This window comes from Puma concolor, chromosome B4, assembly GCF_028749965.1.
Source record: "Puma concolor isolate L17-30 chromosome B4, mPumCon1.1.hap2, whole genome shotgun sequence".
NCBI classification, from domain to species: Eukaryota; Metazoa; Chordata; class Mammalia; order Carnivora; family Felidae; genus Puma; species Puma concolor.
Window position 1 is genome coordinate 52,946,446 of NC_141673.1, and position 24,131 is coordinate 52,970,576.

The 24,131-nt window shown below is 40.9% G+C and overlaps 1 protein-coding gene and 1 pseudogene across 1 annotated transcript; one reads left to right on the plus strand and one right to left on the minus strand.

The window, feature by feature from the left end:
- The first annotated feature begins 108 nt into the window (after positions 1-108).
- KICS2 (KICSTOR subunit 2) lies at positions 109-19,059 on the plus strand. The gene is made up of 3 exons (XM_025927017.2): positions 109-343; positions 6,633-6,918; positions 17,812-19,059. The coding sequence occupies exons 1-3, from the start codon at positions 109-111 to the stop codon at positions 18,626-18,628; spliced, it is 1,338 nt and encodes a 445-aa protein (XP_025782802.1). The 3' UTR covers positions 18,629-19,059.
- A 1,976-nt stretch (positions 19,060-21,035) lies between these two features.
- LOC147579074 (small ribosomal subunit protein uS3 pseudogene) lies at positions 21,036-23,847 on the minus strand (annotated as a pseudogene).
- Between the last annotated feature and the right edge of the window lie 284 nt (positions 23,848-24,131).

Below are 24,131 nucleotides of genomic sequence, written 5' to 3' on the forward strand. Positions count from 1 at the left end.
CGCCGCTTGCGGCGTTCGCGCGCACGCACGCTTGTGCGCACGTTCCCTGAGAACCCGGAAGTGCGAGGGAGAGGAGAGCCACGTGGGTGGAGCTGGATCGCAGCTCGCATGGGGGAGTCTATCCCGCTGGCCGCCCCGGTCCCGGTGGAACAGGCGGTGCTGGAGACGTTCTTCTCTCACCTGGGTATCTTCTCTTACGACAAGGCCAAGGACAATGTGGACAAGGAGCGAGAGGCCAACAAGAGCGCGGGGGGCAGCTGGCTGTCGCTGCTGGCGGCCTTGGCCCACCTGGCCGCGGCCGAGAAGGTCTATCACAGCCTCACCTACCTGGGGCAAAAACTAGGTACCTCCGCCCCGCCCCCCGTGCCCTTTGAGGAGGAAGGAAAGGGGGTCTATTCCCCGATCGGCAGTGGCTTGGGTTCCCTGTCTCTGTCACTTCTAGCCTCAGGCTCAACTTGGCACTCCCAATTCTCCCACCGTTCCCTTCCTTCCCTCGGCTTCCACAAACCCCGCCCACTGGCCTCTGCTGCTGTTAGATTGGCCACCCGGGTGGATGCTCTTTGCAGGGCTGTGCCACAAACCGATGGGTGTATCCATTTTGCTCAGTGCATGGATTGGTGCCGTAAATGAGAAGTTAAGCAAACTGTATGTCTTCACTCTTCTGATCAGTGACACTGTGGCCAGAGGAGCAAAACTTGCCAACACAACCTAGTTATAATTAATGAACACTTTTATCCGGCCTCTTAAGGTTAAGGCCCCTGCGAGTTGCAGAATGAGTCCTACCCCCTCTTCCTAGGCTCTCAATAAATATTTAATGAATGAGGAAATGAATACTGGACAGGAAAGGCAAGAAATATGCCTAACAGTAGCAAGAGGGGACTTACGGGGGAAATGGTAAACACTCTTACTCCGTCATAAATCTTGCCCCTGAAAATAAGATGCAAGAGCAACTGATTTTCACTATAGAAACAATTAGTATGAGTAGATCAGGAGGACATAAAATATGTGAAAGCCAAAGGCTATGCATACAAAATATGACGGCTTACAATTATCAGCAATAAATACTCTAAATCCCAGAGCTTTCAAAGTTGTGTTAGTATTGTGGCCTATGTTTACACCCTTTCATTATCAGAAAGCACTGGGTTGGGTATGAGTGAAGAACACGTATATACAATGTAGAATAGAAAGGTAAAATTGAGTGCAGATTCCATTTTGATTGTTAACCCCTAGTTTCCTTACATTTCCTGAAAGTGGCCATGTACATACTGCTGTCAGTAAACACCCAAGGGGTAGGGCTTTCTCAGATCTTAACTTCTGCCTTAGCTGTTCAGGTAATGACTTGTTATTTAGTATGTTGACGTATTGGCAAAAACTGGTCAGATAGATTCACCTTCTGTGTTTTTTCCACCCCTTTTTACAGTGGTACTTCTCACAAATTTGCAGTTGATGTTGCAGTATTATTATTCCCCTTTCTACAGATTGGCAGATTGTGCTCACTGGTGTAGGTAGTTGACAGATCTCAAACTGGAATACCTGCTTTTGAAGTGTCAGATTGTGTTCTTATCCATGTGATTTATAAAAAATTGGCATATGTATTCTACTTTAAATCTACCTTGTATATACAGTTGACCCTTGAGCATTAGGGGCTTGAACTGCCTGGGTCCACTAATACACGGATTTTTTCCATAAATACAGTACAGTAAATGTATTTTCTCATCCTTTATGATTTTCTTAACATTGTCTCTTCTCTAGTTTATTATAATACAATACATAATACTGTATATATATATATACACAATATATATACGTACAAATAGATGTACAAATATAACATACAAAATGTGTTAATCTACTGTTTATGTTATCAGTAAGGCCTCCAGTCAATAATAACCTATTAGTAATTAAGTTTTTGGGGAGTCAAAAGGTATACTTGGATTTTCGACTGTGTTGGGGGAGGTCAGCACCCCAACACCCTCTTCTGTCACCCCCAGCTCTGTTCAAAGGTCAACTGTATTTAGAAATGCAGAGGATTCTGGCTGTAAAATTGAAAGTGGGTAATTTTCTGGCAGTTTTCGTTATTTTTAGATTCCCCCACTTCATGAAGAATGATAATTGACCCCAGTGCCATGATTCTTTTTAAAGCTCATGTATGAGAATTTGATAAAACCCATGGACTTGTATATGGAAAATATATGTGTAATACAATTTTGCATATAATCTGAGAGGGTTCAGTGGATTTCCTAAAGCCTATTTATGGACCCCAGCTTAAAAATCTGTTATTCTAGTTTAAGTTGTATGTGTCTGGTTGGTTTTTGGTAAACAGAACTAGCTGCCTGTGTGTAAGAGCATGTGTGAGATCATCACTGTCCCTGACTTGGTTCTTTGCAATGGCCCTTATTATGTAAAGTGACTAGTTCTGCACGGACGCCCAGCTTGCATGCATGAACCTGAAGGCTGCACCTTGAAACCGACCCAGGAGCAATTTACACTATGAAACGTGCCCTGGCATGGTTCAGACTCCCAGGCGATCTGTCACTTCTGAGTAAATGTTCTGAAAATGGCATGTTTAACCTCAATGCCTCATAACTTATACCCATGTGTAGTAATTGTAGGTTCCCGATTTAAAATTTTAACTTTGCAGATATCTTACGGTTTTTTGATACTGAGAGTGTTTGTGATAACGTGCTTACAATATGATTTTGTGATTATTCTGTTGACTCCATTTTCTTAAAACCTTGGAAAATTTTTGTGTTGCCACTTAGACATTCCCATGTTTCTCAAATACTTTGCTAATTAGAATGTTTGTATGGTTTTCTTTAAAAAGCAAAACAAAAAAGTTTTATGTGTATTTTTAAACATTTAAAACATGGTTCAAAAAAGTGAGTCTTTTTGACTTCACTCTCACGACTAGTGTTCATCAGAGACCTTCGCAGAGAATCCTGTTTATTCATGCACATGTCAGCAAACACTATAGGCAAAGGACAGGCCCGACAGGGAGCCTTCTGTTCCTGTATTGGCTCAGTTCTGAAAAACTTTGGGTGGAGTCCTTCCTTATCCTGGAGCTTTCTCTTTCCTTTGAGGGGAGAATATACCTGTTTGGGGATGGCTTAAAATATGCCATCTCAATGCCTTTGGAGGATTTTAGGTCATACTTTTCTCCCTTTGGTTTCATTACGAGAGGGTTTCCTCAACCTCTGGCTGTTGGAATTTAGCATGGTAGAAAATGCCTTAACTTGAGAACTGATGTTTACAAATTATTATTAACAAGAAGCTGTGGAACAAAATACTCAATTAGATATTTTACATACTCCTTTAATATATTTGTTATGTGAAATTTTATCATGTGAGATGGACCACTGAAATCTTGAGAAATAATGAGGATTCAATACATAGAGCCTTCTAGAAATAATTCAAAATAACTGTATTTTGTAAATTCAAAAAATTGAAAAGAGGAAGGTGTCTGATGTCTCTGATTCCTTGTTTCCCAGTATGAAGGAAGGCCCGTCCCCACTGGATATTCCTTACCAGGATAGTCAACAATAGGATTGTGCTCCTGAGAGATTGGAGAACAGAGACCTGTTTAAAAGAAATGCATTGGTGGTCTCTCCCTTCCTTATAGTGTCCCTTGGTTTTACATATTAGTGATGGTGTTTATTGATAAGCTTTTCACAGTATTTTTGTATTTATGTGGTGTTTCCACTCCCTCAAATAAGGGTAATCTGACAAAGGAAGGTATCCCTTTTTCACCAAGGCCACGCTGTTTAACAGCGGAGGTGAGTACAGTTGAAATCACCTAGCTATCTTTCAAATAGATGCTATTCTTTTTTACAGTACGTGAAGCTCCCAATTTACCATAGAGTTTTAGAAGCTCACTTAGATAGTGGTTACAGTTTTCTTATATCAGGTATGAATGGAAGGGAAGGGGATTATGGTTGTGGAATATGTGCTTTGCTCCAGGCACATTACATACCAAATGTTATTTCATTTTGTCTTCTTAGCAACTCTGTTACTAGCTGCGTGTTAAAAAACAACAACGAAGGCTCAGAGTGGCTAAGTCATTTGCACATCACACAGCTTATAAATTCGGAAGCTGAAAGTTGGAACTAAGTCAGACTTCCAGAGCTTTTAGATTTTTTTTTTTAAAAGATTTTGTTTTTAAGTAATCTGTACAGGGGCGCCTGGGTGGCGCAGTCGGTTAAGCGTCCGACTTCAGCCAGGTCACGATCTCGCGGTCCGTGAGTTCGAGCCCCGCGTCGGGCTCTGGGCTGATGGCTCGGAGCCTGGAGCCTGTTTCCGATTCTGTGTCTCCCTCTCTCTCTGCCCCTCCCCCGTTCATGCTCTGTCTCTCTCTGTCCCAAAAATAAATAAAAAACGTTGAAAAAAAAAATTAAAAAAAAAAAAAAAGTAATCTGTACACCCTACATGGGACTTGGACTCACAATCCTGAGATCAAGAGTCACACACTCCACTGACTGAGTCAGCCCAGGGATTTTGCTTGGTACTCTATTGCCTTCCTCAGCTAGGAGATTTTTTTCCTGAACTTGGACACAGAGGTCTATTTATTCCATACTGTCGCATCACAAAATCTGCCAAGTTAGACTGAATACAGGCAGGGAAGGAAGGCAGACCCTTCAGGGTACAGTCCTGTGTGGGATGTTAGGCTGGGGTCAATCCACCTGTACCGCATAGTTTTTGCCGCTATTAGCAGGAGGAATGATTTGAATGCTAGTCAGTTTGTTTAGGCGGTATATTGAAGAAAACATTTTTTAAGTATTACTAGTTTATGGAATAGTAGGAAGGTGACAAAACTTCTGGGTTTGCCCAGGGCTGACGGGGTTCCCAGGACATGGGACTAAGGGTTTTCCGAGAAGCCAGACCTTGAGTGCCAAGACTTGGAAAGTCATGGAAAAACTGGGACAAGGTGGTCACAGTAGTAGGAAGGGATGTAAGACTCATTTCTTGAAACATAAATGGGGCCCTAAACTAAAAACAGCATTGTGAGATGTTTCATTTATTAAGGGGATAGTTTACAAATCCCTTGATACATAATTTTCACTCCTAATTGATATGTTTAGAATAGTGATAAATTTCTTCATTAAACTATTTTGTGTGTATCAATAGAAAATTTAAACTGTCACCCATTTCTGAGGTTTTTATATGTTCCTGAGAATTAGTGTTTTAAACTTGCCCTATTTCTTTTCATTTTCCTAATGTCTTACCTGTGACCCTTTAGTGGGGTGCAGAATTGCTTAAGAAAACATCTATGAAGCTGAAGCTGGCTCTATAATTATTAGAAATAGAGCTCATCATGCATTAATACAGAAGTAAGGAAATGCTGTCTGTGCCACTTGATTCTTTTTAACTATTGAAAAGGATGTATTTGGTCTTTTTTTTTTCTTTGTGATTTGCTTTGGAACCCCTGAATTACACCAGCAGTTATTTTTTTTTTTTTTCAACGTTTATTTATTTTTGGGACAGAGAGAGACAGAGCATGAACGGGGGAGGAGCAGAGAGAGAGGGAGACACAGAATCGGAAACAGGCTCCAGGCTCTGAGCCATCAGCCCAGAGCCTGATGCGGGGCTCAAACTCACGGACTGCGAGATCGTGACCTGGCTGAAGTTGGACGCTTAACCGACTGCGCCACCCAGGCGCCCCCACCAGCAGTTATTTATAATTGCTTCCTGCTCTTAGTAATTCACAGCATGGTGCTTATTTTGTTATAACCTATAGTGTCAACCTTGTCAAGAGTACTAAAGATTTCAGGGCACCTGGCTGGCTCAGTGTGTGACTCTTGATCTCGGGGTCATGAGTTCAAGCCCCATGTTGGGCATAGAGATTTTTTAATTTTTAATTTTTAATGTTTATTTACTTTTGAGACAGAGAGAGACAGAGCATGAGTGGGGTAGGGGAAGAGAGAGAAGGAGACACAGAATCTGAAGCAGGCTCCAGGCTCTGAGCTGTCAGCACAGAGCCCAATGCGGGGCTCGCATTCACGGACCATGAGATCATGACCCGAGCCAAAGTTGGACGGTCAACCGACTGAGCCACCCAGGCACCCCAGGCATAGAGATTATTTTAACAAAAGGACTAAAGGTTTTCTTTTTTCCCCTGGGGCCCCAGTAGTCTGTGTTCTTGTGTAAGGGAGATGCACATATGTGTATTTTCCATTTTCTGGTATGGCTTCAAAGCTAAGGCAAAGGAAAATGCAACTCTAACGCAGAAATAAAATTTCCTGATTTATCAGGAATAACAACAGTGTTTTCCGATCGGGTATTCTTTCTTGTTTTAAATAGATTTATGTGGAAGGAGGGCTATTTAGATCCAGGTTGATGTCACTTACTAGGTCAATTATCCTCTGAAATAAATGTGAATCCTCACTGAACCGGCGTGGGGGAGAATGGGTACACGGGTGAGGAAATCATACACAGGTGCATTGCCACACTAATGAGTTGTACCAGGCATGCTTTCTTCTTCCTCGGTGAAATTACGAGTCGCAAAACATTTGAATTGGCGGCTGATGATAACTTACTGAGCTCAGTAGGCTCCACTCCTTTCCGTGTGGATGCTGGGAGAGCTTTTGCCCTGCTTTCTCTTCCTTACTTGTCATATGCTAATGTCTTTTGCCTACCAGGGGGCCAGTCCTTCTTCAGCAGGAAGGATTCCATCCGCACCATCTACACTTCCCTGCACAACGAGCTTAAGAAGGTGGTGACTGGCCGCGGTGCACTAGGTGGGACCGCCCCTCACGTGGAAGAACTGCTTTCCCACCTGTCAGAGCAGCTCTGCTTCTTCGTTCAGGCCCGGATGGAGATCGCAGACTTCTACGAGAAGATGTACACCCTCAGCCCGCAGAAGTTCATCAATGCTGAAGAGCTCGTTGGCCTCTTGGACACCATCCTCAAGAAGTACAGCTCCAGGTGAGTGTAGGTGAGGAGGGAGGGAGGGACAGGCATGGCAGCGTCTCCCTCCCATCAGACGAGGTCTTTCCCCCACACTTGTGAAACCCCGTCGTTAAATAACCGTGAAGCGGAGAAGTAGTCGTTTTACATTTTATACGTATTAATTAAGCACCAGGTGTACCTTAGGTGCCTTCTTTAGGTGCCTTTAAACACCATGCCGGGTGGATACTTCTCCAAACAATGGCCAAAGACCAAGAGTGGAGAAATCCTTAAAAGATGTATTATAACTGATTTTGCTGCTTATAAAAGAGTTCACACGAGCGAATTGTGTATAAAATAATGTGACTTCTTAACAAACCATTATTCAAATAAATGTCCCTTTCAAAGTAATCACCTTGGTGAGTCATCCACTCATTTCTCCGATGTAACCATTACTTAACATGTGTTGGAAACTCCTTTATAATTGCTTTCAGTGCCTGTGGCATAATTTTGGTTTTGTTTTTAACTTCCTTAGTGGACACAGGCATCTGTACTTTTGAGGAAGGCATACTTGAACTTTTTTGATAGTCAAAAAGCTATTTGTAGCCAACTTTTTTTTTTTTTAAAGACATTGATCAGCTGGAAAACCTGTCTTTGAAGGCAATTGCTACTTTAAAAAAAAAAAAAAAATGAGCCTGGCTACATGTAATGTATTGCTCACTTCCTACCCAAAAAGCAATACCCAAGGAATTTGAGAAGCATTGTGTATTATTATTCAACTGTAGAAAGGAATGGAGTACTGATACATGCTACGACATGGATGAATCTTGAGTAATTATGCTATGTGAAAGAAACCAGTCACAAAAGATCACATAGTGTATCGCTCTGCTTATAGGAAATGTCCAGAATAGGCAAAGTCATAGACACAGAATGTAGCTTACAAATTTATAGACACAGAAAATGGTTGTCAGGGGTCAGAGGGGAAGGTGAGAATGGGGAGTGACTGCTAATGGATATTGAGTTCCCTTTTGGGGGCCATGAGACTCTTCTAAAATTAGATAGTGGTGATGGTTGCACAACTCTGATTAAACCATTGAATCCTATACCTTAAAAGAGTGTATTTTGGGATGGCTGGGCGACTCAGTTGGTTAAGCATCTGACTTCGGATCAGGACATGATCTCACAGTTCGTGGGTTTGAGCCCCACATCGGGCTCTGTGCTGACAGCTTAGAGCCTGGAGCCTGCTTTGGATTCTGTGTCTCCCTGTCCCCCTGTCTTCCCCCACTTGTGCTCTTTCTCTGTCTCTTAAACATGAATAAATGTTAAAAAAAATTTTTAACAAATGTATTTTTTTTGTATATGAATTAAATAACAAAGCTATTATTAAAAAAACAAAACAAAAAACAATGATTTCATAGCATCATGAGTTTGAGCCCCATGTCAGCCATGCTGACAGTGTGGACCCTGCTTGGGATTCTCCCCCCCACCCCCCATCTCTCTCTCTCTCCCTCTCTGCCCCTCCCTTGCTCTCCCTCAAAATAAATAAATAAACTTAAAAAAAAAAAACAAAACCATGCAATGAACACACATATATCTTTTCCCTGGACTCATATTATTAAAACATCACCATGTTTGTTTTATATCTCTCTCTATAAAATTTTATTTACCATCCCCCCCCCCCCCCGCATTGTTTGGAAGTTATATCATCATGACACTTTAACCCCAAATACTCAGATTGTATTTTCTGAGAACTATACAAAACTGTAGCATAGTTTTCTCAGGAAATTCAGCACTGATTTTCTACCATCTGCAATAAATAGTCCATATTCAGATCTCTCCAATTGTCTCCAAAATGTCTTCTAGTTATTTTTTATCGTCATGTATTTTCTGTTTTTTGACATTTAAAATTTTTGTTTTATTTTTAGTAGGCAATACATTAATATGGCTCAAAATTTATAAAGTACAAAAGAATACATAGTGAAATGTGCCCCTGTCCTTCATCTAATTCTTTTCCTAAAAGGCAATGAATGTTGTCAGCAAGTTCTTCCTACCCTTCTAGAGAGATAGTCCATGCATATAAAAATACACATTTTCTTTTTTTAAACAAATTTTACATGTTAACAAATTTTCTGTTTGGAAATACTTTATTTCTTCCTAAAACCTGATTTGTACTTTTTTAAATAAAATAGTTTTTTGAAATCCAAAAACAAAAGTACAGTTGGAGATAATGATTCTCAAGGGGAAGAGATCTCACGCGGTGATTCCCAAATGCTAATGTGAAAGTGGTTTGCTGAACCATTTGGGAAGTTTAAGAAAACAAACCATACCTGGGCCTCCCCACTACTTACCCCAAGAAGGTAAGATTTAATGATTTTGGACTCGTTGCCCAGAAACCTATGTTTTAAAAGTTCTCTGTGATACTGAAAATAGTCTACATGAAAAAATTGTTTGGATAAACCAGAGAAAGTTGCCAACACTGGGATATACTAGTACTGAACCTTAACAGAGTGTGTGTGTGTGTGTGTGTGTGTGTGTGTGTGTGTGTGTGTGTCTGTTTGTCTGTCTGTCTCCTAGGAGTGGTTATTACTATTTACCTATTTTCATTTTTATTTTATTAGATTTGTGATCTATCATCTTTTCAAAAAGTATTTATTTATTTATTTATTTATTTATTTATTTATATATTTATTTAGAGAGGTCGGGGGAAGGGGCAGAGAGAGAGAGGGAGAGAGAGAATCCTAAGCTGGCTCTGCACTGTCAGCACAGAGCCCAATGTGGGGCTCAAACTCACCAACCATGAGATCGTGACTAGAGCCCAAATCAAGAGTTGGAGAGGATTCAACTGACCGAGCCACCCAGGTGCCCCAAGATTTGTGCTCTTTGAACCTTCTTTGAAACATTCCACTTCCCAGAGCTTTGAGAATTTCTTCCATCTCCTGCAAAAGTCCAACTTTCATTCTTGAAGCTCTTAGGGCAGTACTTGGCTGTACCCCTCATCTTTCTGAGTGGACACGGATGGAATCTGATGGATCTGGGTTGCAGTGTCACTTAGGGTCAAGGTGTTTTCATCCACAGTCTCCATCTTCCATCCGTGCTGCCTTTATCTAATTAGTAAGGAGTTACTGATTATAGATACATCCTAGCTTGAAAATTATCTCATTTAGAAGCCTTGGGTTACGTTTGAACAACATAAATTCCTTGGTTAAGAAATTCTGCAAAGTTGAAATTCTGTATAATATGGTGATTTTGGGAGGGAAGTAGAATTATTCTAGGTATAAGTTTAGCATGCTTTGCTCTTTGCCAGGATAATATCCATTTTTCTGTAGACCTTTTGATTTGGCATCTGTGCCACACAAAACACATTTCTTTCATGGTTCCATTGTTCTAGAGAAATAATTCATGTTTTGGTGTTCTGTTGTATTGAAAGAGTTAATCCTTTTCCCAAAAGACCCAGTTTATCTTTCAGGGAATGTTTATTTGTCCCAATATATCTGATTCATGTCAGAACGCTTATAAAATATTGTGTGAATCTTTTATCTTTCCAATGATGAAATGCTTTTGTATTAAAAAATTAACAAGCATGATATATATCACAGAGTCTAAACCTCTGGCCCTGATTTGAGATGCAGATCCTGTGTGAGTTATTGCAAGGTCCAGTCTACTTTCAGAGACAAATGAGAAGGATATTTTGTTTCTTTTCTTTGGAAGTCGGTTGTGTTCAGAGTAGAAAAGTGTTAAAGGTTTCCTTTTTTGGTGAACTTATTACAGTATTAAGCAAGTGTAAATTATTCCTTCAGCATCACAGTCAGTTATGATGCTGCATTTCAAGTTGAATAATTAACATGAATCATATGAGTTTTTATTTGTGTGCCCTTTAGAAGGAAAAATATGAATTTAGCTCATGCAGGATCAGGATGTCTACTGATGAAGTTTTGGGGTGGTAATGTGGGTTCATGGGGTCCGGAGCCAATGACCCAGAAAGAATTCTTGAAGATGTCTTTGATGCAAAAGATGATGTTATTAAAGCATGTGGAGAGGACCCATGGGCAGGAAGAGCTTCATTGGGATGGTGACAGGTAACTCATTATACACCCTCAGGTTGGGCGGGGGTCAGGGATAGAGTATGTCTCCATGGAATTTTGGAAGCAAGGTTTCCAGGACCTTGAGGGGCTAGCTGTTGCTAGGGAATGCCATTTATTACTATTTAATAAAACCTCAGTCATGAGACCCTTTAGATGTATATCGGGACCATAAGCTTAGAGTTATGATTGCCAGCATATATCTTGAGGCAGTTGAGATAAAGGAAGTTGACTTACAGGATCCTTGAGGTTGGGATAATGTTAAACTAAGGCTCTCTTTTGCCCCCAGCACAGTGTCATCCTTGAGGCAGCTGAGCTCCTAAAGGGAGGTCACTCTGCTGGTCTCAAGGACTTGTCAATGGACCAGAGGCAGTAAGGGAATTAAACTTTTCATTTGCCTTAGTTTCCCACATCACCATGGCAAGCACTTCAACCCCTTTCCTTTGTTCTTGGACAGCCAGGAGTGTCTGGGGAATATCATACATATTCCACCCTGGGGTGGGGGGTGGGGGCAGTGTGTGTCAGCCTATATTTTGCCCTCAGCTTGCCCCAAGCTTCCTCATCACTACTATTCCTTGAACTTTTGAGGCGAGGTAGAACTTGTTTTGTTTTTTTCCCAAGGAAGCATCAGTGGAATACTTTTTGATTCTGTGGAATTCATTTTGAATTTACTTACCTGTGTTATACAGTGTGCATAAAAGAAGATTCTGGCTAATTTTTCTGTTTCATAGTTAAAATAAAACTAGAAGATAGGTTATAACTGCAAAATATTTACTCTCCTAAATCAAGAGTATAATTTTAAGAAGTAATTCTTTGAAAGAAGTAAGCAATTATTTATGCATTCTAGACTGCTTAAAAAAAAATCCCTCCTGTGGCAGTAGTAATATATCATTAAGTGACTTACATCCTTTAATTATGATTTTACAGTTAGATTTTAAGGAACTTTTTTTTTTTGAAGAGTTTCCTTTTAAGTAACCTCTAATGGGGCTCGAACTCATAACCCCAAGATCAAGAGTCACATACTCTACCAACAGAACCAGCCAGGTGCCCCAGAGAACATTTTTTTAAATTGAATTACATAAAATTTTTGTTTACATTTTAGGGAGCACATTTTTTTTATCTGAATGCTTCAGATGACAGGATTCTCACCCAGGGCAGAACTGTGATTTATTTAGGCCTTGCACCCTTTTTCCTTCAAAAAAAGATTCGTGATGATAAGTGAAATTAACTGTTGGTTGTGTGTGTATCATTCAACAAGCTGACTTTTCACTCACTGCAAATTTCATTAACAGAACCACAGTGCAGTTTCTGTGGGACACATTCTACCCTAGGCATTCAACACGCCTTGATTTTAATAGTGAGGACTACTGGCCTTCTGCGATCTTGCCCCAGTCTCTCTTTTCAAATTCATATATGTCCCATCAAATGCCTTAAATTGTCCCCAAACTTTTAGTAAAAAGGAAGAAGCTTCAACGAGAATTCTTTGAGGATTTTAAGCAGAAGCCAAAAAACATTCCATAATCTAATGTATTCCTGATAAGTATTTGCTATTTCCTACCCTGGTCCCTTATTTGTTTTGCCTGGAATGTCCTTGAACTCCGAGGGGAAGAACATATCGGTTCCTTCTACCCTTCTAAATTCTCAGCAGGGGGCCCTTTACAAAAGACAAATTAACATGAGGAAAACATACCAGTGTATTTAATGTAAGTTTTACGTGGCAGGGAGCCTTCATAAAATAACGAAGACCCAAGGAAGCTGTGAAACCTGTGTTTTCATGGTACATTTTGTTATAAAACAAGATTCAGCTGAGTACATTTGAAGATGTAAGAGTTGTTGGGAGATGTGCTAGGACAAAAAAGGGAAGGAGCCAAGAATAGAAGGCTGGGGCAACCAGCAAGGCCTGTTCTTTCAGATTCCTCTCTGTGTCCCTGGTCTTTGGAGGTAAGGGTGCTCCTTTGCTTAGGGTAGGGGGAGGGCACCTCTCACTTGAGGGTTTTATGACCTGCTTCAGGGGAGGGTCAGGAAGTCTTTCCTGCACATATTCCTCAAATTTATTCAGCTTAAAATAGTATACCAAGATGCCATATCTTGGGGTAGTATGTTCTGAACCCTGTCATACTGCATCATGTATCAGTTGCTATTGCCACAATCATTCTGTATAACAGACCATCCTAAAATTCACACTTACAGGCTTGTGAGTCTACTGGAAGTTGGCCCTACAGGCCTGGCTTAGCAGGGTGGCTCTGCTTAACACTGTTGGTCTCACTGGGCTTGCCTTATTACTGTCAGCTTTGGGCTTAGTCGGCTCCACATGTACGCATTCATTCTGAGCCCGAGGTTAGCGGGGAGGCAGCTACACGGTGGCTATGGCCCAAGTGCAAAAGAACAAGCTCAGCCAAGCTCATTTGAAGCCTTTGCTTGCATCACATCTGTTAACACGTGTTTCCTTTGACCAAAGCAAGTCACGTGGCCCAGGCCATAGTCCAGGGATGGGAAAGACTTGCAGAGGGTGTGGAATCGGAGGCGATTAAGAACGGGGCCAGAGGGGCACTTGGGTGGCTCAGTCGGTTGAGCATCTGACTCTTGGTTTGGGCTCAGGTCGTGATCTCATGGTTTGTGAGTTTGACCCCATATGGAGCTCCACGCTGACAGTGCAGAGCCTGGAATTCTTTCTCTCTCTCTCTCTCTCTCTCTCTCTCTCTCTCTCTCCCTCTCTCTCTAAAAAACTTAAAAAAAAAAAAATAAAAGAATGAGGCCAGAAATGAAAGCCCTCACCTTTACCTGGCTAAATCCTACCTGCTCTTTAAGCTTCATGGCTCAATTCAAATTCTGTCTCCCTTATGGGCTGCATAATCTTTCAACCAAAAGAAATTGCTTTTTCTAAAATCTCATTTTATTTTGTATCTCTCATAAGAGATGTATTACTTCCTACTTGTATCGATTTATAAGTACCTCCTTCTACCATGGAAAGTCCTATAAGGCAGACTTTTGGCTAATGCATCTTGATATCTTCAATATATTTGTATCTAAAAACTAGTAGAAGTTTTTTTTTTTAATTTTTTTGTTTAATTTGAGATAGAACGCGGTGGGGGGGAGGAACAGAGGGAGACAGAGAGACAGAGACAGAGAGAGAGAGAGAGAGAGAGAGAGAGAATCGTAAGCAAGCTACGTGCTTAGTGCAGAGCCTGATGCAGGACTCGATCTCACAACTATGAAATCATGACCTGAGGCGAACTCAAGAGTTGGATGCTCAACTAACTGAGCCACCCAGGAGCCCCACTAGTAAAAGTTTTAAATGAGAAGAAACTATAGATTTTTGTTCATTATGGTAAAATATACATACTATAAAATTTACCATTTTTTTAAATTAAAAAACAATTTTTAATATTTATTTTTGAGAGAGAGGGAGAGGAAGTGTGAGAAGGCGGGGGGGGGGGTGCAGAGAGGGAGACACAGAATCTGAAGCAGGCTTCAGGCTCTGAGCTGTCAACACAGAGCCTGACGTGGGGTTCGAACCCACAAACCATGAGATCACGACCCAAGCCAAAGACGCTTAACTGACTGAGCCACGCAGGTGCCCTTGAAATTTACCATTTTAAAATGTATGTAGTTCTGTGGCATTCAGTACGTTCACACTGTGCTACAGATTGTTTTTAATCATTTTCATCTGACTCCTCACATGCATGGGACTTGCATACTTCTTTTGGAAGGAATTCCTTGATGTGGATTTGTGAAGGAGAGAGTTCTCTCTTACCCGCTTTCTCTCTGTCCCCACTCCCTTTCTCTCTCTCTTTTTTGGCTTTTTTTAGAGCAGATGTTCTTTGCAAATAGTTGTCAATTTATTCTGTGTTCAGACTCTTCCAACCTCGCTGCCATAGCTGAGGTATATATTTTGGATTACAACAATTTAACAGATCCCCCTATAGTGTGAGTTGTAAATAGGCATGAGGCACAGAACAGAATGGAAATGGGGAAATGATACATCATAATGCTAATCTCAAAGTCTTGGCAGAATAACATTAACATGAATTTTTGGCTCTTCTTTAGGATGAAAAATAGCTTCGAAATTCACATTCATCCTAATAAATGTTGAACATATAAACAGTTTTAGTTTATGTTTGTGGAAGAGCTTGTTCAGAATTCTTTCTGAAGATTAGTACAGAAAATTCATGTTCTTTCAGAGAGAACGTTGGATATAAATGATGATTTCCAATGAGGCAGAAAAATGGAGTATTGTTATTTGTGGTAGAATTTTCTTCAATCTCATACCGTTTTCCTATTATTGACAGTCTTTACTATGTTCTGAGTTCCTTGGCAAATTTTCTCGATACCCATGATTATAGAATCTTGTGATGTTTTATGGTCATTAAGTGTCAAAGGGCCTAAAGGCTAAGGTGGTAGGAACATTTCTTACACTTCAAAAGTTTTGAGACGTGCTATAGTGGGGTTGTGTGTGTGCATGTGTATTAGACTTTCTTAACGTTTACTTCAAGCATGTAATCTTTGGAGAGTGCAAATTAGTTAATTAATTATTAATTAAGTATATGAGCTGGGGATTTGAAATCTGGTTTCTCTCTCTGATTCCCCGCCCCCCCCTCCCCCCCCCCCCCCCGCTTTTTTAAGTTTATTTATTTCTTTTGAGAGAGAGCACAAGCTGTGAAGGGGCAGAGAGACAGAATCCCACGCAGGCTCCACACTGTCAGCGCAGAGCCTGACATGTGGCTTGAACCCACGGACTGCAAGATCATGACCTGAGTGAGCTAAGATCAACAGTTGGATGCTTAACTGACTAAGCCACCCAGGCACCCCATCTTTCTGATTCTTTGAATGTATTATTAGACTAAAACCTTCCACTACCCATGTTTTAGCTTCCTTCTCTTGAAGGATATTGAAGGGAAAATACTGGCGATAGAAAAAAAAAAAATGTGTGGTCATGTGAATAACTACATCCTACTTATCACATCAGTTTCTATCTTAAAATATCCAACCTAATATGGACTCTCTAATTAATTTTTAATAATCCCTCTAATTAATGTTTAAATGGATTTTTTAAAACTCTAGGTCTATTTGTGATGATTTTTTTCCTTCACTTTTTAATTGATAACCAGCATTTGCCTCTTCAACGGGGGCCAAGAGAGCCATATGAGAAGCCTCTGCCTTGTTGACAGTGAAGCAATTAACTTATGTGGGTTCAGGCCTGTAAATCATCTCCCATGGTGCCTGGGGCATAGGATATGCTCAGTAAATGCTAGATCTTGCCCACATATTTGAAATCAGGGTCACTTGCAGTTGCTTTGGATCTTTAGGAAGAGTATAAGGGCTTGGCGTTGGCTCCTGGAGAAGGAGAGAGCATCAGGCCAGAGAGACACTAATCACCCCCTGGGCATGTTTCAGAAGAAGACTGAGCAAGAAAGCTCTACATGGTCCATACAGAGAGGACCTTCCTTGCCATTGTTACAGAATTTTATTTAGATCACAAACAACAGAATCAATGAGGCAGAAAGTAAGATGAAAATCTTCACATAGTTGGTTTACCATGTTTACTGAATCTCTGCTCTGTGCCACATGTTTTAGAGATAAAGGAGTGTAGGAAGTAGGCAGTGTTGACTTGTCCTCAGGGAGGAGCTCAAAGCAAAGGTGACCACGTGTCCCAGTTTGCCTGGCAAATTATGCAATGAAGCTACTAACGTGGAAGACAGGTATTAAGAAACAAGAAGAGTAAATTGGCTGACTAGTGTGGACGTGAACGGAGAAGACCTTTCCGAGGAAATGACTCTGAATAGGAAACCTGAAGCATGAGAAATAGGTATTGATGGGAAAGGGTCATGTTCTCACTTGCCTCAGGCTCTTCACACTTCGCTTTTTCCCCCTGTTCCTGAAGGGGACATACTCCCACTCCTCTCCCCTCCCGCTGCACAATATTACTGTTAACAAACGAAGTAGAAAAAATGTTTTACAAACAGCAGGTAGCAGTCCATGAGTCGTAAAGTTAATTTAGTGAGTAGTGATCCAATTTAAAACAAGTAAATATTGAAATATTAGATTTTTTTTAATTTAGCTACTACTTTGTTTTTAACTGTGACTAAAATATGAAGGAGGGGCGCCTGGGAGGCTCAGTCGGCTAAGCATCCGACTCTTGATTTTAGCTCAGGTCTTGATCTCATGGTTTGTGAGTTCGAACCCCATATTGAGCTCTGGGCTGACGGTGTGGAGCCTGCTTCGGATTCTCTGTCTCCCTTTCTCTCTGCCGCTCCCCTGCTCGTGCTCTCTCTCTCAAAAGTAAATAAACATTAAATATGAAGGAAATTTGGGGACTAGGATTGAATAAGAGCTTACCTTCTGGAATTACTATGGAGTTCCCATAATACCTTGTGGAGTTACTATGCACATTAAGTAAGTTTATATGTGTTACGTACACATTTAAGATATGTTTTAGTGACTTTGTTTTTCTTTTTACCTGTGCTTCTTTAGGACTACATCCTGAAAAAGAGGATGCCTTGTTTTGATATCTATGTGAGTTATATAATTCCCAGAAAGAATAAAATAGGTTAGGAAAGAAGTACAGCTAATTTCATTTCTTTGTATTTGAAAGGAAGGGAACCATGACTCTCATGTTCTGTTTAAATGTCAGGCTATTTCCACAGGAGGATATGATGCTGACATAACTCTGAGACGGTGAAGTTACATCAGAACAACTTTTTAAATAAATCGGCATGCAGCCCTTCAACCTTTCCTTCCCCTGCCCCCAAACATAATGTTACTTGTCTGGCCACAGTGTGTTGTTTTGAGGGTAGAAAATGTCAATGTAGAGTAACATTTCCACTTATTTCTATTAATTTCCCTTCCCCTTTAGATTTCACCACCCCATCCTCAGTCCTTTGGAAAGCAGTTTCCAGCTGGAAGTCGACGTCCTGAGTCATCTCCTGAAGGCCCAGGCTCAGGTCTCCGAGTGGAAGTTCCTCCCGTCTCTGGTGAACTTGCACAGTGCTCACACCAAGCTGCAGACTTGGGGCCAGATCTTTGAAAAGCAGCGGGAGACCAAGAAACATCTGTTTGGAGGGCAGTCTCAGAAGGCCGTTCAGCCCCCACACCTTTTCCTTTGGCTGATGAAACTCAAAAACATGCTTCTTGCCAAGTTTAGCTTTTACTTTCACGAGGCATTGAGCCGACAAACGACTCCTTCAGAAATGAAAACGTTGACTGCAAAAGCCAACCCAGACTTCTTTGGGAAGATTTCCAGCTTCATCAGGAAGTATGATGCTGCCAATGTGTCCTTAATCTTTGACAACCGAGGTTCCGAGAGCTTTCAGGGTCACGGCTATCACCACCCCCATTCCTACAGAGAGGCCCCTAAGGGTGTGGACCAGTATCCAGCTGTGGTGTCTCTGCCCAGCGACAGGCCGGTCATGCACTGGCCCAATGTCATCATGATCATGACAGACCGCATGTCCGACCTGAACAGCTTGGAGAAAGTGGTCCACTTCTATGATGACAAAGTTCAGAGCACCTACTTCCTAACCCGCCCAGAACCTCACTTTACCATTGTTGTCATCTTTGAGTCAAAGAAATCTGAAAGAGACTCCCACTTTATTTCCTTCCTCAATGAGCTCTCACTTGCCCTTAAGAACCCCAAAGTTTTTGCAAGTCTGAAACCTGGCTCCAAAGGCTAGCAGGTGATTTGTGGGAAAGGTTTTCAAGACTGGAAATTGTGTTCTTAATTGCTCTGATGATCTACTGTGGTCTATGATTAGAGTTTCCATTTATTCATGCTTCTCCCAGAGCTAAATTAGAGACAGATCCTCCCTAATTGTGTCGCACACTTTATAAGCAATTAAGGCCAATTGAATTAAGTATCCAAAGAGTAATCTAGGAAGTGATCATGACTACTGTGTATAACCATGGTACAGCGAAGTACTTTCAGTACTGTCTCCTATTTTCCTGTATTTCACGTAGACTGAATATTTATTAGCCTTTGATTTTTCTTTCCACATGTTTTATATTGTTCTAAACTTTCTGTTTTAATGCAATTCCAAATGCTTTCTCCTTTCCCTTCCTTCCGGGATGAGTAATTGGGATAAGATATTAAATGGCCTTTTCAGAATCAAGGACTGTACGTTTTCTATCTCATAAATTAGCAAAGTTAACATAAAATTATTTTATGATTCTCATCAACAAATTAATATTTTGGATGCCAAAGCTAGTGTCTTGGTGAAAAATAGCCATCAGTTATTGAAATTAAAGGTGAACCAGAGTGGTCCCATAACATCAGGTGTTTAACAGTTCAGAAGATCCGTAGAAACTTTAATAGTCATGGGCTCTGTTTTGGGATGATCTACACACCTAACTGCATTTCTTCTTACCCTTGAAAAGTTTGAATTTTTCATTCTGTTTGAAAGTTAGCAGAAGCCATTATGTGGGGTTTCTTCATTCTTCAGTATATTATCTGCTTGGCTTTCTGTTTATCACCTTTCTGCTGAAAGGCATGTTCATGTTTGACTCCACTCTCTGCTTCCTCTTCGGCTGGAAAAGCATGTAGTCTTAGTTTTTCGTCCACTTTTAGACATTCATGCAACTCAGCCTGCTTTTATAATGTCAAAATGTTGGTCTTGATACCTTGTGCTTGCTAAAAATCAGTTGTGTGTGCCAAAGACCTCTTCATAGTTGAATAATCAGACGAGTACTTAAGCACATCAGAACTTGAGTTTCATGCCTGTCTCCTCCAAATTATTTTTAGAAGCGGTGATGTCTCTTAACACATGCCGCCTTCACACTTTCCTTCCGCAGGTGTTCCTGGGGTAGTAGATGGACCCCTAAAGGTATAATGGGCCGTGGAGGACTTCACTTCTAGGTTATTGATTACGAATAAAAATAAGCCACAAAGAGTAATTGAGTTGTTACTATCTGATAGTTCCTTCAAAACTTGTGTGTGACATAATCGGATCAGTCCTGTTTCTCACGATGGCACGGAGCCACGGTTTTACTGGGCCGCCACAGCAGGCAAGCTGGCAACATGGGCAGAGCCACTCCCAGTCTGTGCCAGGAGGCCAGCCCACCTTGGTTGGGACTACCTGGTGGAAGGACCTACTGGCCCATTTCCTTTCCTTTTCCTTTTCCTTTCCTTTCCTTCTCTTTTCTTTCTTTTCTTTTTTCTTCTCTTTTTTCTTTCTTTTCTTTTGCTTTTTTCAAAATAAAAGTCCTATGATTTATAAAAAGCCAGTTTGCTTTAAATAGAAAGCAGCGATTGACTCCTGCACTTTATTCACTCTGGTCATATAAAAATCCGAACAACACTGAACTTTTATAAAAAACTGGAAAGAATTAGAACTAAAAATTCAAATCATTTTTCTTCCCTTTTGTATTTTTCCGGGAAAGTGAAAAATATTCCTTGGTGTTCACGTATTTTTTTTTTTTTTCTAGAAAACAATCACCATTAGCCTTAATGAAATGATCCCCATGTACCTAAAGAAATATGCTTCAGTGGAACTTGGAGAAGAGTGTAAATAAAACAGACAATATATTTAAATAACCAGTCCTTGCCTGGGAAATGTATATTTCCTATGTATTTGAAATGTATATTTATTTTTAAACATATTTTGGTTCAAGCCAAGAAACAAAGTGATTCTACTCTGAGACTTGTCCTCTTAAATCAGTAATGAGATGATCTGTAAAGTCTGTGTTTTGGTATAGGGAAGAGTAAATCCGCATATTCTCTGAGGACTGTTTACTTGGAAATTGTTTCTGGGGTGCCTGGGTGGCTCAGTTGGTTGAGAGTCTGACTTTGGCTCAGGTGGTGATCTCACAGTTCGTGAGATCCAGCCGCATGTCAGGCTCTGTGCTGACAGCTCAGAGCCTGGAGCCTGCTTCGGATTCTGTGTCTCCCTCTCTCTCTGCCCCTCCCCCCTGCTCAAAAATAAATAAACATTAAAAAAAAATTAAGAGAAATTGTTTCTAAACCACAACTTGATCAGTTTTTATGCATAACCAGGAGTGTGGTCAACACTTACTGAGTTTGCCAACAAGCCCATCAAGGAGTGTTCATTTTTCGATGTTGTTTGGACACGGTGAACATTCACAGCTTTGTCCTCTTGGGTCCAACCTGGTATCTGACTATATCATTTCAGGGTTTTAGGGAGTGTGTGAAAATACAGCCATTGCCCCTTATAAACAGCTTTGCTTACCTCAGTCTCATTTATCCATGGTCACCCGAGGTCTGGAAGCTGAAAGCCAATTCCTCCTCCTGACGAATCATCAGGAAGTCAGTAGCAGCCTACTGCTACCTCACAAAGCCTGTGTCATTCACCTCACTTTATCTCATGGCGTCAGTATCGTATCATCTCCCATCATCAGAGAAGGGTGAGGACAGCACAATCAGATTTTTAGAGACAGAGCCCACATTCACATAACTTGCATTACAGTACAATGTTATAACTGCTCTATTTTATTACTGGTGTTAATTTCTTACTGTGCCAACTTGTAAATTAAACTTTATCATAAGTATGTATGTATAGAGAAAACCATAGTATATACAGAGCTTGGTACTGTATACAGTTTCAGGTGTCTGTTGGGTGTCTTCAGCGTACTTCTTGCAGATAAGGGGGACTACTGCACAGCTTCTTAACTAAGGATTCAATACTCCCGATATTGCTTTGTATATTTCAACACATTGTAGAAAATTCACTTACAAGAAAGAAAACGGTTGGTAACTCACCGCACTCCCGTAGAGTCACTCATATGATCTGTAAAATGCATCCACCTTTTGATCGAGCAGCAAACTTGGCTTTTGTTTTTTCTTTCTTTTTTTTTGCTTGTCAGCCTCTGGGCTTACTTCCTTATCTGTAAAATGGGGATAAGAACATATGGGCTGCCTTTTTCAAAGGATATATAAGAATGGAATGACATCATGCATGTAAAAAAGGCTTTGGAGCTTACTTGGGTTTGAAAGCTGTATAAATAAAAGACGGACCATTCTTTCCTTAAACTCAGTACCTCTCCTGTTCTCGTCTTTCTCTTCAGATCTGTGGCATAAGTGTGCTTAGTCATTATGTCTGAACGGTACTTAAAGAACTCGCTTAGAAGAGGAGGCAGATAAATGCCTAACCAACTCACCCTCCCCTCTCTCCTTATTTTAGGGATAAGGTGGTTCTTTGTTTCCAAATTCTTATGCTTGGTTGATAGCATCATTCAGTTCTATATTCTTACTGATATTTTCGGGGGAGGAGGGGATCTAGGTGCTCTTTTAATTACCAAGAGAGGTGTGTTAAAATCTAACTGTGATTGTAGAGGTCTTCCTTTATTTCTGCAGCATTTTGCCTTTTGTATATTGAAGCCCTTATTAGGCCCATATACATTCACAATTTTTCTTTCTCACATATTGATCATTTATCAGTGTGAAGTTTCCTACTTTATCTCCATCACTACTCCTTGCTTTGAAGTACATTTTGCCTGATATTTTTATGACCCTTCCAGTTTGTTTCTGCTGACTGTTCATATGGTATGTCTTTTCCTATCCTCTCACTATTTGTATCTTTATTTTTAAAGTGTCTACAGTAAGAAATAAAGAGAGAATACTGATTACAAGGAGCAATAGCCAACTCTGCTCTGCAATCTGACAATCTCCACCTCTTGACTGAAGTGTTTAGTTTATTTCATACTTATGAAGTTTTTCAGTCAGGACTTTGCTGATGGTATCCTTAAGCTATCAGTGATCATGCTTTTCTATCTTTTTTTTTTCCTTTATGTTGGAAGTTAGATCAAGAGGTTTGATCAGATTTTTCTTTTTCCTTTCTTTCTTCTTTCTTTCTTTCTTTTTTTGTAGTGACTATTGTGTATTTTATTTGGAGGTAGCTAATATGTGGCATACCTGGATCAATTATATCACTAGAGGTTACAAAACAGTGATATTCTAATTATGTCATTCCTTTTTCATTTGTTAGGTGGAATACTTCTATGAGAATAAACTTTACGTCTATTTGGTTATATTAAAGAACAGTTCCTATAGGAAGGGCTTGATTCTTTTGCCAGTTTTTATCTTAATTTTTTTAAGATTTTATTTTATTCTGGTTTTCTTTTTCAAAGATTTTATTAAAGGTCTTTACGGAGCAAAATCCAAACTCCAGATGCAGCTGCCACGGAGACCCTGTTAACATTGTGGGTACTGGCTGAGGCATGGCAGGGAGCTCTGACTTCCCACCCTCCTGTCCCGAGATGGGATTGTTGGAGAGTATCTCATATTTGGGTTCCACAATGCTCACATGATCTGGCAGGGGATTCTTACCACTTGGTCAGACTTACCACTTGGGTCTGACGGAAGCATGCTCTTCACTTTGACGCCCAGCACGCCCGGTCTGAGCAGCATATGGCACACAGCAGTGTCCATGTACTAGTTAACAGGGTCCTCACTGTGAGTCATCAGGCCATCCACAAACTTCATGGATTTAGCCCTCTGTCCTTGGAGTTTCCCAGACACCACAAGCTCACAGCCTTTGGCCCCACTCTCCATGATGAACCACAAGACACTATAGCAGGTTCTCCACACGGTGAGGCCTCCTAGGAGTTTATAACGTAGAGACTGCCTGGGCAATAGCACACAGACCTCCTGTGGCCACCTTTCCAGCATAAAGCTCTATGCTGCCCTCGGGGAAACCAAACCTCTGCTGAACTACAGGGATCAACTCTTGGATCTGCCAGCCTGTCTCACCCAGATCATTCCGTGCCCCGATAGCCAAGATACTGATTTCTGTCCTGGTTGGTGTAACTTGGACCTCAACCCTGGATGAGCCGCCTTTAGCCAGCTCCTGAGTGAGAAACTCGTTCAGTTCAGCTTCGAAGACGCCATCAGCGATGAACTTCCTCTTCTCGGAAATTTGCTCTGCCATCTTGCTGCTGTGTACCTCTGAAAGGCAAGGCAAGATTTCATTTTTAAGTAATCTCTACACCCAACGTGGGGCCCGAACTCACAACCCCAAGATCAAGAGTCTCGTGTTCCACCGACTCAGCCAGCCAGGTGCCCCTCTTGCCACTTGTTCAAATAATGAGTTAGGGGCACCTGGCTGGCTGAGTCGGTGGAACACGAGACTCTTGATCTTTGGGGTTGTGAGTTCGGGCCCCACGTTGGGTGTAGAGATTACTTAAAAAAATAAAATCTTAAAAAAAATAATGAGTTTGTTGTTTAGG

Coding starts and splice junctions, on each gene's coding strand:
- KICS2 (XM_025927017.2), top strand. CDS start 109: ATGGGGGAGTCTATCCCGCTGGCCGCCCCGGTCCCGGTGGAACAGGCG. Junction 344..6,632: donor CTACCTGGGGCAAAAACTAG/GTACCTCCGCCC, acceptor TTTGCCTACCAG/GGGGCCAGTCCTTCTTCAGC. Junction 6,919..17,811: donor CTCAAGAAGTACAGCTCCAG/GTGAGTGTAGGT, acceptor CTTCCCCTTTAG/ATTTCACCACCCCATCCTCA.